At 41.0% G+C, this 14,693-nt stretch overlaps 1 protein-coding gene across 5 annotated transcripts in view; it reads left to right on the forward strand.

The window, feature by feature from the left end:
* Positions 1-14,693, forward strand: part of atp8a1 (ATPase phospholipid transporting 8A1) — a 124,833-nt gene that overhangs the window by 56,224 nt on the left and 53,916 nt on the right. For all 5 annotated transcript variants that reach the window (XM_074649290.1, XM_074649287.1, XM_074649289.1 and 2 more), the window contains 7 exons: positions 937-1,009; positions 6,656-6,761; positions 8,442-8,524; positions 10,239-10,288; positions 10,608-10,677; positions 12,100-12,184; positions 13,582-13,721. In XM_074649290.1, coding sequence (XP_074505391.1) covers positions 937-1,009; positions 6,656-6,761; positions 8,442-8,524; positions 10,239-10,288; positions 10,608-10,677; positions 12,100-12,184; positions 13,582-13,721 — 607 coding nt within the window. The remainder of the gene's footprint in view (positions 1-936; positions 1,010-6,655; positions 6,762-8,441; positions 8,525-10,238; positions 10,289-10,607; positions 10,678-12,099; positions 12,185-13,581; positions 13,722-14,693) is intronic.

Here is a 14,693-nt window from a genome sequence, read left to right on the forward strand (position 1 = left end):
TTCAGCCTGCCTGCTGCGTCCCTGAAAGCAATTCCTCTTGCATTGTTTAATTTCTAAAGCAGGGGGAACACCATTTATTATTTATGGAAATGACTGAAGAGAATGTGATATATATATGTATATATATATGTATATATATATATGTGTAAAATTCTTTGTGCATTGTGAAATAATAATGTCCCTTTCTCAGAGGATGAACTGCTTCTGAATGCCAAACAGTCTCACTGTACATCACATTACTGAAGCCCAGGGGACCTGCATTTGCATTCTGTCTGCATTGCGGTTCATACTTTTCTCAACGCAATGTCAATAGTGTTGGCACAGAGCACTGGCTGTGTCAACACCAGTGTGAGGTCTGTTTTGTGGTGCCGGTCTCAGCGAATATTCGCTTTATTTAGAGCTGAAAATATCAATGGATTAATTGATTAGTTGGTCAACAGAAAATGATATGGCAACTATAGCGTGCTGCAGGAAGGTTTTCTGTTGGTCAGACGAAACAAACAATTTGAATACGTTGCATAAGGTTCAAGAAAACAGTGATTGTAATCGTTGGGTGCAGCTTTATCTTTAGGTTGTGGCAAGGGTACTGTGTGCCATTGGCTGTACAGTGGTAGACAATTCATTAGAGATGAGCGTTCATTAGTGTTTGTGTTAAATGTGATGGGAAATCATAGTGTATGAATTTTTGCTGTTGGTACATAAGAAACCATTTTGTCATGCTTATTACTGTATTTGGAAAACAGTCAGACGCTAGTAGGAAGTTGTACTTTAATGTGAACTCCTGTTGTCATAATATGCTCTGATGGTGATGCTAATTAATTATATGTTCTTTACTAATCTAGTGTCACAACAACATGTTCTAGTTGGACCGTCAGTGCTATCAAGTATTCCAAGTGTGTTCTGTCGTTTTGACTTTCCTCCGTCTCTTCTTTCCAGCCACAGCACACACTCGACGGAAGAGGAGGGATTTAATGACCCGAGCTTACTGGAAAACCTCCAAAGTAATCACGTAAGTAATGTCAGGGTTCCCCGCCGCCCGCCTGCAGTCACGGCTGCTGTTTAGGACAAAACTAAGAGGGATTTTGAATCTAATTGTGTAAAAGGTCTTCTTGGCATTTGAAGTGGACCTTAGTGATGTGGTGTGTCTGATGTTTCATGGCATGTTTTCTGGTTGTTTTGTTTGGATCAAGCTAATGTGTTTTGACAGCAAATTGACTGATTTCTCTTTAATATCAGCTGATTAAAATCCTGCTGAGGGCTGGATTTCTATTTTCTTTACAGGACACTGTAAACACAGGCAGGCAAACAACCTAATTAGCTCATTCTGACAGGATGAAAACCTGCTTATTTGCTTATCCACAGTGGGGAACTGCACTGCTGTAGAGTGATTACATTAGTGTGTGAACCTAGATATGAAAGGCTGCCCAAAAAGTACATAAGAAATTCAAAATATTTTGTGGTTGTGCCTTTGTCTCAATATTATAGCCTTATACATGCGTTTGTGATGTGTCGCAGGACTTTAGGGGGAGCAGTAAAGGCCACCTGTGGTAATAAAATGGGTGAAATCTGTGATTGATCGACTGGTTGAGTCACTCAGCTGCAGAACAGCGTGGGGGAGGCAGAATGTCACATCTAATTACGTACAGCAGCACCGCCCAGGGAAAGTAGTAATCCCACTGTGATGTTGGCTTTGTTATGACAGCAGAATCTCTCCACACATTGAGTTTGTCCAAGATCTGCTTTAGTTTCATATTGATAGCCCCGCACCTACTGCTAATTATAGCGCAGAACCAACCGCTGTTTAGAAACCACAGTCTCTCTCAGTCTCTCTGGTAATGATTTTGCTCATGATTTATCTATTGTTTTATAGTTGTACTAATGATGTGTTCATGGTGGATGTCTTAATATTGTAGCACTTAAGTGTGAATCATAGTTTGTCCTTCTCCTGGTCACCTTTTAATATACGACAACACTTCTGGCACGATGCTGTCACGTACTTTGAAAGTTTTAAAATTGAATGCAGGTTAACTCTCAGTAAGGGCACTGATATTAAAGGAATATTTAGACATTTTGAGTACTACGCTTATTTGCTTTCTTGCCGAGAGTTAGATGATAAGATCGATTTCCACTCTCGTGTTTGTGTAAGTATGAAGCTACAGCCAGCAGCTGGTTAGCTTAGCATAAAGACTGAAAAAGAGAGGAAACAGCGAGTCAGGCTCTGTCCAAAGGTGATAAAATCCATCTTCCAGCCACCCTTAAGCTCACTAATTAAATGGTAACTTCAGTATATTTCAACGTGGACCCTATTTGCTCATGCTTTTGTGTCTAAGTGACTAATGGGGACAACGATTTTTGCTGCAGACTGCAGCAGCGAAATGAGCTGCGAGGGCAAGTGAGCAGCGTCAATATAACATTACGTTCGCTAAAAGTGCTTGTTTTTGCCACTGACAGGCTCAGATTGTTATTATATGTATGTGACAACATTATGGAAAGGACCCTACAGAGAATTGTTTTTCTTCCCTTTAGCTTGTCTGTCTGATATTGTGTCCAAGTCCCGCTCAAGACTCGTTGTGAAATCCGAATATCCGTATACTCTGGCTCAAATAAATACGGGCGGCCATCGAATTCAAAGACCTCATCCACATTGTGGAAATCCTCTAAATATTCAGTCATGACATTGAAAATCTTTTAGATAACACTAAGCTACACTTTCAACACAACAAACTCTGCCCGGCTGCCACTCACGTTTCCACCATGGATGTATTCCACTATTCCATTGTTGTCTTCCAGCAATATGTCACCTCGCCAGATTTCACACCGAGACTTCTCCTTGAGCAAGACTCTTTCCATGATGTTGTCAGACACTTATAATAACAATCAGAGCCTGTCAGGGAAAAAACAAGCACTTTTAGTGGAGGTAAATGACGGTGCCAGCTTGCCCCATTGGGATTACATCGTAGCCGTCTACAGCGCTCTCCGTCAATACTGGACCAGTTTCAGAGATTGTTGTCCCTTTTAGTCAGTTAGACACAAAGACATGGGAAAATAGGGTCCAGGTTGACAAATACTGAAGTTACCCCTTAACATCTTATGTCTTGTTTGTTTAATACGTAAAAACAACTATTTCTTGGTCCGGCGCAGTAACTTCCTGGAGTCTTCGCTGATTGCTTGTCAATCTTACAGCGATGACAAGGCTCCAGGAAGTCACTCGGTAGCTGTTTCTAGTCTTTATACTAAGCTAAGCTAACTAGCTTCATATTGACTGCACAGACATGAGGGTGTTATTGATCGGCATCTATCTCTGAGCACAAAAGCTTCTTTTTCAAAATGTTGAACTATCCTTTACATCTACAAGAGAAACATTAACCTTCATTAGCCATCAATGCTTCCCTCTCCCTTGTATGACACATGGATGCTATATGAAAGGATGCATTTCATTTAACACCTTATGTTCTCACAGTTCAAACACTTTGTCCTTATGGCCTTCAGGATGCTTCTTACTTAAACATTATAATCCTTATCATTAACAGCGTCGCTGCAGGCTATTTGTAGGAGTAGTGTTGATACAGTGTTGAGAGGGATGGCAGACTGGAGGAGAGGAGGAATTAACAGTGCCGACAAAAATAAAACATCCCCTCCGGTGCTTTTTCGTGTTCTCTTGAGTCACTGGACATGTTCTCCGCCCGCAGAGCTTCAGAAGCCTTCGTGGGTGTTTGTTTGCTCCCTCGCTCGCCGGGGCGCTCCTGCTTTATTTTCTCTTGACCCTTCAACTTTTTCCACACTGGTCATGTCTGAAGTGATGAGTGTCCGTCACTGTTGTCGTGACACAGATTACCCAGGAGTCAGTGGGGGCGATGGCTGGCAGCACAGTATTAGCTGTCACTTCTTATTATGCCATCAGAGCAAAGCTCACAACGCGCCCTGTACTCTCTGCCTATAGGTTTCCCCCACCCTCCATAGAAGACATGTTTATATATCGTGAGGACCCTCATTGACATTAGCCATTCCTTAGACCATAACCGTAAACTCAATCTCAGCGACGGATAAACCGCTGGGGGGCAAGGGGCTATATTTCTGGGGTTCCAGTGTAGCCAGCGGATATCCAGGCCAAGACTTCCTTTTCCGTGCTTTGCTCGTTGTTTACAGTCCGATTAGCAACTTCAGATGTGAGACTGGAGTTGGAGTTGGAGAGACGACGTGTGCCACCGGATTATTTCACAAGTAGCCAGTTTACAAGTTCATTTTTAAACCACTAAAAAGCGAAATCATCGTCAGACGGGTTCCCAGATTGCATTTCGGCCAATGCGTACGGCCTCTTTTGCTCTGTGTGATTGGTCAATACTACTCGACTACTAATGGAAACCAGAATGCTTTCAAAACAGCGCCCTACCACGCGGTGAGTGAAGAGCAAATGTCTTATCGTGTGAAGGCAGCTTTAGGTTACCAGGCAAACAGGAGAGACTCCCAAAAATGTCGAACTATACGCCCAACCCCCATCCCTTACTGTAGATTTAACCAAAACTTAATTCTAACCTTAACACTAAAACCAAGTTTAAACCCTCAAACAGCCCCTCGAAGAGGTGACGACTGGCCAAAATGTCCCCACTTTCAAAAAATGTCCTCACTCTCGGTGTCTAAAACCCCACTGGCTCCTCACAAAGATAGAAATATGAGAGCCCACGCTCACACACACACACACACACACTGACATGTCCTTCAGAGGATACCTGTCAGCCCAGACCAGATTAGCATGCTGCTAGGAGGCAGAGGGGCTCTCGCAGCCACCTGGACTGTAATAGACTCTGTGTACTTTCATTTACAAGAGGCCCTTTGATTTAACACCCCCCAACCTCCCCTCATTCATCTGCCCCTTTGTTCCCTGTTAGAGATCTCTCATCTGAGTTGCCATGGCCAACAAAAAGAGCTAATTTAACAATACCATGTATGTGTGTGTGTGTGTGTGCAGAGCTTTTTGTTTAAACAACAGCAGATGTTTTGGAGTAATAAGCAGTCAACAATGCATATCATGGCATATATATCGTTACATCTGCTGTAGAGTCTCATTGGTTCGTAATGTTGGTGAGCTAATAACGTGAGTTTATTCTGCTATTGAACTCATTTTTAACAACCACCACAAGCAGCAGTTTGATTACTGTTTGCTGTATGATTCAGGCCCGGCGTCGCCCCGGAGGTCGCCGATATCTCTGCCTCACTGACTAGAAGCCGGTGGTCCTGCAGCCTCAGACAGGAGCCCCAGCAGATGCCTGTCCGAGTCCACCCCTCGGCCAGTTAGTCATACGTTTCCCCTCATTAATGTAAAATGCCCTCAGTGTATAGGTTAGGCCTTTTTGTCATTAACTGAAGCAAGTTTAATATTGCATGCACACCATGCTTGAGTACATGTGTGTCTGTGGGATCCTACTGGCTCGTTACCAGCAGTCATTAGTCCGGCTGGACCTGACTGGTGAATACTGGAGCCACAGAAACGGACAAACCTGAATGTCGCTTCGAACAACAATATGTGGAGTTAATGGCTTTTTTAGACAGACTTCTAGTTTCTCCTGAATGTCACAGTAACCTATTTTATACCAGAAAAGTGAGGTTTTAAGTCAGTCATTTTAGTTTTGGGGTAAATGATTGGCAATGAATTCATGCCCTTTTAAAAAAGAGCGTAAAAATGAAAAGTTTATCCAGCTGAAAAAACGAGCCCAGTGTTGTCAACTCTTTTCCAATGAAAGTAGCTTGCAGCACTAGCTCCAAAAGTCCCTAAATCTAGAGAGAAAGTCACCAAGTCGGCAACACTGACAGTCCGTCCCTTCAGGCCTCCCTCCAAAGCCACTCCTCCGAAATTATCATTACAGACATAAACATATCTGAACTGCGAACATGGCTATTGTTAGTACCGACAGCTGTCAAGCTAGCAGCTTGTGGAAGACTCTGGTGATGCGCAGGCGGGTAGACAGGCAGGTAGCCCGTCCAATCATTACATTATGGCCGAATGAAATGACGGGACGGGTTAATAACAGTCCTGCGACAGCCACAGATATCAGATTTTTTTCTTTTTTTTGTCAGAGAATTTGATTTATTGATTGCTGTCAGGATGTAATGAGAATTTCAACTAATATAACAAAACATTTTTCTAAAATCTTTACCAACCCTACCTTTAAACAGTAAAAAAAAGGTGAAATATTCAGTTGTCTCAATCTGTTTTGCTGTTCCCTCTCTTCTTCTGCTAATATAAAATATTGATTTTGTTACACAATTTTTAGTTGGTATTTTCTAAAAGGTTATCAGCCTGGATCGTAAATGCAAACCACACCAAACTACTCAGTGTGTCTCCCCAGTCTGATGGACGACACTAACGATGACATGGCATGCGTAATGTGCAGAGACCAGACAGACAGCATTACATTTCATGCATTTGTGGTTTGGTTCTCTGCAACACTAAGTGTATGGAGGACAGAACCTGCCAAAATCAACATCAGCTGTAAATCATGCCAGTTGAACCGGAGTCTATCAAACTGTGCACTCTGTCGTTGCTCTCTCCTCCGACAGTATCATCGATGTCTTTCTAGTTTTTTTTGTTTCTGTTTTGTTGTGACATGTTTTATTAAAGAGCACTAAAAGTCAGAGTGCCCTTTCCTTCTTCCTGTAGCCTACAGCTGCTGTCATCCTGGACTTCATGACCATGATGGCCATCTGTCACACTGCAGTCCCCGAGCACACAGATGGAAAAATCATCTACCAGGCTGCATCACCAGGTAGATCACACCTTCAGCAATACAGCTTACACATTCTGGATATACAGTATGCTATTTTTCAGGTATTCTGGTGACATTTTGATTAATTGTGCAGCCCTAGTCCAATGAATGCTCCTGAAACCTGAATCATTTTGTCATATCCCATATCTTAATCGGAAAAATGCTCCATACGGAATAAGACCTATTTCAGAATATCCAAACATAATATGCTTTTTATGTGACCCGTATCAAATTCAGAATATTGTCATGCTTGGAATAAAAGTGGAATATTAGTGTGCATGTAAACATACTCAAGTGTTAAACCTCAAACACACACTAACTGCGGCTATAAAAATAGAAAAAAAGAAACGTAGCACTTGCAACGCTCATTGCCTTTAGTAGGTGGCACAAGTATAAAAAACTGCAGAAATGGTCACTTTCCTTGCCTGTAGATGGTGCTCAGCGTCACATTTATCTGCAATTGCAAACCACTGCAGCAGTTAATGTTCTTGCTGCTACTGTAGGTGGCACACAGGTCGACACTGAAACTGCAGGTCCAGAAAGTACAAGTGCTGCAGCTCCGGGTGATACTGGCTGGACCTGGTTTCCAGGTGCTTTCTATCAATGATGCTGTGTCCTTGATATATATATATATATATATATATATCTGCAAATGGAAAACATCCCTACAGCCTCAAGGTAGCAGTATTTCATAAAGACATTTATATAATCATTAGTGCAGGAGAGAGCCAGGGATTGTATTAGAAAATAAAACATCCTGTTTACAGAATGCACAGTGGCGTATGTCACTCTGATCCCTCCGTCTATCACATTCACAGCGGTGATGAGACACCTGCCAATCAAGGAAACATGCCCTTAAACGTGATTCTTTTTTAACTCCACAAAATTATAAATGAACTTCTGAGAAACGCCTTAAATATTTGGTGCCTTTGTGTTTTACAAGAATGACTGCAGCTTGAGGCATTTGCACAATGGCGTCACCTCTTAGACTCAGTGGTTGCCCCTAGCAGCACTATGTAAATGTCCTGAAAATAAGGACCATCCTAATAAACTCTGAAAATGTCACTATGCTTAAAGGCTCAAATCTGTGATCCAAATGTAAACAAAGAAGTAGCTCTCATGGGGAAAATTAATAACAAAGCCTGGAGCTCATGTTATTGCCAAACTGATTGACAAGCCTTTCAGTAAACTGCAAACTAAATGAGAGGCGTCTCCTGATGTTTTTGACTACATCAGTGATGTTGTTAAGCTAAGAAGTGAAGCACATATTCATTGGCTAAAAGGGTTTTTGTAATAACTGTACAAAGCGCTGCTGCTGCTTTTCATCGTACGTTTTACTCTTGATAAGAGAGATGACCTTTTTTTGTGTGATTGCTTAGAACAATCATGGTCTTATGGAGCTTTGGGGTTTGAAGCAGAGAGCGGAATCTCAGCAAAGAGAAGGGTGGTGAAGTGAACTGTAAAAAATAAGCAGAGAGCTTTTTCTCGCCCTGCAGCGTCCTTGTGCAAAGCTGTAGCTACCTGGTCCACAGCCTTCAGTCACTGCCCTCTTTGTGAAAACGTGTCGATGTGAACGTGGTTCTTATCATGAATGTCCGGTGCAGATTCCAGGTTATCTTGAGACAACACTGGTTTTTGTGTGTTTATCTGTAACATTTTGGGTTTCTGTTTGCTTTCCAGATGAAGGAGCTCTGGTGAGAGCAGCAAAAAACCTCGGCTTTGTGTTTTCTGGTCGCACTCCAGACAGCGTCATCGTGGAAATGGTAAGTTGGACAAGACAAGTTTAATGAAAGGCATGCAAGTTGTTCTAGTGATGGATGGATCCACTTAATCTGTAATATGAGTCTCATGATGGTCCAGTATGACCTCAAACTAGGGGAAAAAAAGACTGACAAACTGTAAGACACACTGATAGATGTACTACTATATTAACTACAAGGGTACCGGCGAATAGTTAAAAAAATTTGAAAATCATTTTATTTGCTTTCTTACTGTGAGTTAGATGGTAAGTGATGCTACTCTCATGTCTGTACAATAACCAGCCAGCAGCTGGTTTGCTTAGCTTAGCATAAAGACAAGAAAAATCCACATGTTTTGATCAGGAGCAATTTATTATTATTATTATTATTATTATTATTATTATTATTATTATTATTATTATTGCACCTGGCCAAGAAATAATCCGCCACATAACCCCCACTAAAATTGTGATTTTCTTTTCTTTTTTTTGTACCCTTTTGTACAGATTAAACAAAAGAGACATAACATGTTAATTATTGAGCTTTAGAGGTGCTGTTAGAATCTGAAACCTTTGGACAGAGCCAGGCTAGCTGTTTCCCCCTGTTGCCAGTCTTTATGCTATGCTAAGCTAACCGACTGCTTGCTCCATCTACTTTACATAAGATAAGATAAACCTTCATCGGGTCTCTAAGTTATATAGTACGGTCTAGATCTGCTCTATATAAAAAGCGTCTTGAGATAACTTCTGTTATGATTTGACGCTATATAAAAATAAATTGAATTGAATCCCCTGAGGGGAAATTCGGTTGTTGCAACAGTACAAGAACAGGCATACTAGGGCTAACCCGAATGCCTCGAAGCTTTGTTGCCATGGTAATCAACCCCCAAGTCAGTATTCGAATGCTTCTTGTTTTTGTTTTTAATATAAGTATGTAATAATAAAGTATAAATCCCAAAACAGCCCATGAAATAAGGAATATTCCCACAACGTTATATTAATTGATGGTAGTCATACATATATACTGTACGGACATGAGAGTGAATAGGCGTATTTTCCACAGTGTTGAACTATTCCTTTAACCACACTGCACATGAAGTTGTAGTGTATCTGTAGAATATCTCTAGGCAGTTACTAATTAATTCACTTTTTTTTTTTTTTTTTGCTCAGATGTTCCAAAACAGTCCTTGACCTAAAACCAATATGCATAATGCCAACGAGAACTCAGCCTTTTGTATTCACATGGGCCACAGAAATGGAAACATCACATTTGATTATATCCTGAGCTGATGCAGTGTGTGCGTGTCCTCCCTCTCGAAAGCTCAGGTCTCTCATCCTGTTGCTACCTTAATTGGCTAACCTGATGATTGCACTCAAAGAGGTGCAGGCTGAAAGGCCAAAATCATTTTCAAATTATTTCTTCTTCTGCTGAGAACATCTTGTCTCCAAGTCCAATGTCTTAACCTTTATTAGGCCTCCTAAAGCTCTCAGCATCTATTTAATCACTCTGTCTTGTACCTCACGGTCGCCACAATTAAGGGAGTTAATTGAATTTTACTATGTTATTCTCCCTCCATCAGCTCTGTGCAGGCAACTGATAAACACATTTAAAGTGCAATTAAGGCTGATTTGAGTAGGGTGGCTTCCTGTGCTGCTTAAGATAAGTTGTCTCAGGAGGAGACTGAGGTTGAGATGTGTCTTCTTTGAGGATGTTAACGTGTCTGTCTCTTTGGATTTAGCCTGGAACGGAGGAGAAGTACGAGCTGCTTCATGTGCTGGAGTTCACAAGGTAAACCACTGATAACAGCATTGGTATTTTAATTAGTTATAATGTGCCGTATACTGTAAATTTTTGGCCATAGGTGTGCATGACTTATTGTAGTGTATGATATCAGAGTTCATCATCTGCCTTTTCCCCCTAATGATTTGCACTAATTCATTGTGTGACCTAGGTGTGAGACCCACCTCTGTGATTTCTATTTTCAGCAGACATATGCAAACCGTACTTGATAATTTGCTGTAACACCTTTTATAATGTGATTTCTCTCACTTGCTTTCCCTCTACATTCCACCTTCTTCTCTCTTTCTTGGCTTTTTTCCTCTCACAGCACGAGGAAGAGGATGTCAGTCATCATGCGCACCCCATCTGGGAAGATCCGCCTCTACTGCAAAGGAGCTGTGAGTGTCTGTCTCTCTCCATGGCAACGCATGACAGCCCATCACCATCATCGCCACACACACACACTAGTGTTGAACGCTCCTCTCCTCCCTTATTGCCTCTCGCTCTTGTCAGGAAATCTTTTCAATGAGCAGCAGCATTAAGCAGCCATATTTCACACAAAATAAAGGTTATACAAACATTATATTTCACAGGAAGACACTCCGCTACCAGACAGCCTCATTCACAGTTGCATCAGTACATTCGGAAGAAGAAGAACGTAACATAATTCTAATGTTTTTTTGCTGCAGTTTTAATGATTGGGGAGCATGTTGCTCTATATTCTGCTATGAGCAAAGAATACAGTTAGTAATAATTTTACACAATGAGGGTTATCATTCAGTATGGGTTTTTATTCACTTGGTCTTATTGCGTAAGTAGTGGAGTTGTTCTGATACCTGTATCGGACATAAATCCGATACTGCCCAAAACTCAGTATCGGCAAGCACGCCGGTCTATGCACCAATCTGATACCATCATTTATTAACCCAGAAAAAAATCAACTTGTTTTACTGGAAATCAATAATTCTTCGCCGCACCAAAACAGTAGCCTTCACTGTGCTGTCGCCCTGGATGCATCATGGCTGCCATTACCAACTACTGTTTTAGAGCAGCGAAGAAGAGCTGATTGCTGGTAGTTTGTCACATGACGATAGCAAACAACAGTGCGGTGCTAGAGGAGAGTGTAACGGTAGTCAGAGCAAGGAAAATGTCAGCAGTTTGGCAATATTTCACAGTGGAAAATCCAACAAGTTAAATGGAGATATATACAGTATGTAAGGCTTTCATTTTGAGGAGTAAAAATACCGCCGATACCGCAAGCAGCCGATACCGCAAGTTCAGGTATCGGAATCGGTATTGGAAAGGAAAAAAATGGTATCCATCACTAGTGAGTAGGTTATAAAGACAAGAATTCCAAACAAATGTATTATTTTCCTATTATTTTCTTGGTAGGTTTATGTTTTATTTTCCCCGCTTGTGTTTTTTTATATTTATTTGGCACACTTTTTATTTTGTGATAATATCAACAAGGACATTTGCTCAATGCACAAAAAGTAATAAGCAGGATTAGTACTTTTGTTTTATTTTAGTTTGATGCTAAACCACATTAATAATTAATACTATTAAACCACATTACTCACAGAATAATTTATCCATTACAGGATCCAGATGAATTTGTTGTGTATTCATTCTCCTGTTACTACTTTTTAAGCATATGATTATTTCAGTACAAAAAGCTTTTTGGGCGAATCTGAGTAGAAACAGAAAAGGGTTGGATCCGACCTGAGAACACCCATTTGTGCAGTAGCTCAGGAAGTCCAGGAAGTTCCTTTCTTTCCGCTCTGGGTGTCAATAACCAATGAGTGTTTGTTTCCCTTCAGGACACAGTGATCTATGACCGCCTGGCAGACAGCTCGAGGTACAAAGAGATCACATTGAAGCACCTGGAACAGTTTGCCACTGAGGGTGAGTGGACAAACATCGCCCCCTGTCTGCCAAAAGTAAAACATCCTTTAGGATGCTTCTAATCTACAGTATGTGCTCCCCACTTTTCTGTCGGGTAATTATCATCACTTGATCATCAGCTGCAGTAGAAGAACTAGTTTTATTTCCCTTAGAGCCTTTCCTCATGTGTCATTACTTGATAAACATTAAATCCTGATATGAGTATGTTGAAGTGTTATTAATCGAACGCAGTGGAGCTGAAAGAAACTGCATCAGACACTCTCCTCTCTGTTCTGGGTTCATACTGCCCCCTTGTGAGACACCAGCAAAATGATGTCATTGGGAATATTTGATGTGGGCTAAATATAGCATCCAGGACAGATTGTGAAGATGTTCAGTCACTGTAATTTGGAGAAGCCTGAATAAAATAGAACCTTTATCTCTCTGACAAGAAGAATGAACTATTAATAACTACATATTTGATCTTTCTTAAATGCAATTTGTTTTGAACCAAGAGTCTATGAGTTTTAATTCTATTTAGATGTATGGACTTCCAAATACATACACATGCCGAGGTGGGTGGGATTTTCTGCATTAGCATAGTATCAGATACGTTATTATGTTAGCTGTTGGGGATAGAAATGATATCAGAGTATATGTAGATGGCTAATTACCATGTGTTATTCCTGGCCAGATGTTAATAAGTCACCTCAAAAATAGTACAAAATGCCATATTGTTTCAAAATGGCTAGAAATTTATAGAAAAAGCTTAAAGGGATAGTCTAGATTTTTTGAAGTACAGTAGATGACGGTCGGCACGCCCCCAATTTGGAGAAACAGACGGAAGTACCGACAGGGGAGCAAAACAATGTATAAATGTATGTATAAAAAAAAGGCTCACCTAAAAAATCAGTATCAGTTGAAGTGTACTCTCTATATTTAGAATATTTTCACCGCTTTATCTTGCCGTCAGACAGCCCTTTACGATGGGGAACTGAAGCCACCGTCTATGCTCTCTTCAAAGCCACCAGACTGTACATGTTCTACATGTTCTTAGAGGTAAAATAACTGTTTTTGTCAAAGGAGTCTGGTGGCTTTGAAGAGAGCATAGATAATGCATTCAGTTCTCTGTCGATAAAGCGGTGAAATATTCTAAATATAGCATACACCTAAACAGATTTTTTTCAGGTGCCTGAAATAGGTTTTACTGCTGACTTGTCCACAGCAGTACATTGCTTACTGTAGCATCCGTGCTGGTACTCCTGCATGCTTTTCCAAACTGGGGGTGTGCCGATCGTCATGTACTGTATGTAATACACTGACTACGGATAAGTACTATCCCTTTAAGGAGTCATTTCAAATGGTAAGGAGTCATGACGTTTAGGCCCAGGTGTTATGATGCTGTTTCCCTTTTCCAGGGCTGCGCACGCTGTGCTTTGCAGTGGCAGACGTCAGTGAGTCGTCCTATCAGCAGTGGCTGGAGATCCACCACAGAGCCAGCACCTCCCTGCAGAACAGATCCCTGAAGCTGGAGGAGAGCTACGAACTGATAGAGAAGGTTTGCAAAGTGAAAAACTGACGTGTGTTTGTGTGGTAACAGTTCCGGATGCCATGACTTCCTGTTATGTTCCCTGAACTAGTCCTCACACATTTCGTTGTGGAAGCCTGAGGCAATCTTTCTTCATGGTTATATCCTGAATTTAAAATTTCATAGAAAAATTTTTTTGATGTACATTTTCAGAAAAATCTGCCTAAACTCAAGGCCTCCTGTATAACTACTGGGGTCACTGCAATCACACCTGGAAAGTGAGAAAAGGAATTTTAAAAAAAAGTGTATTTGTGTGAGAGAGATTCAAGGTTTCACCAGCAGGTAGAGTTGGTTTTCTGTGAGGTGGGTCTATGTGGAAGCGCTAGTCAAACACAGGAAGCCACAGTCGTAAATCAACCACTTGGCATGTTCTTCATGGCTGCTCCTGGCTGCCCAAAACAAATGGAGGCAATCAATCATGAAAGGAACATAAAAGCTTTCAGGGAGAAAAATGTGATGTGTATTGGTTAATGGGCAGAGTGTGGCACTGATGCTGCCAGGGTTTGGGGTTCATTGCTGCTCAGGGCCACCCATATTTAGAAATGAACACGGTAACGCCACACGGGGGCACAATGGAGTTGCAATGAAACTTAAAAAGACATTCCAACACTGTGTGAAATCAGTCATCTGAAGTTACTCCTTCAACATCTCACAAACAAAATGCTCCAGTGTAATTACTTATTGTCTAAGAAAATTTTAAGATGTGAAGATAAAAACAACTTCATTCCTTTGTTATTAGGTTCTGAAGCTCTACCTAATCATTCAATTGATTGCTATTATGAATAATTATTGATGGTTTCCTGTAATAGTTAATTGGTGTTATCGTATTCCCTGAATCTTTCCTACCCTCATATTACTACAGTATGTTCCAGAGTGCATGAGTAAAGTAAACTGCTTCACTGAATCATTTCTCATGAACTTTACTGATTGGTTTAACCTTAA

The sequence above is a fragment of the Sebastes fasciatus genome, chromosome 10 (assembly GCF_043250625.1).
Source record: "Sebastes fasciatus isolate fSebFas1 chromosome 10, fSebFas1.pri, whole genome shotgun sequence".
NCBI classification, from domain to species: Eukaryota; Metazoa; Chordata; class Actinopteri; order Perciformes; family Sebastidae; genus Sebastes; species Sebastes fasciatus.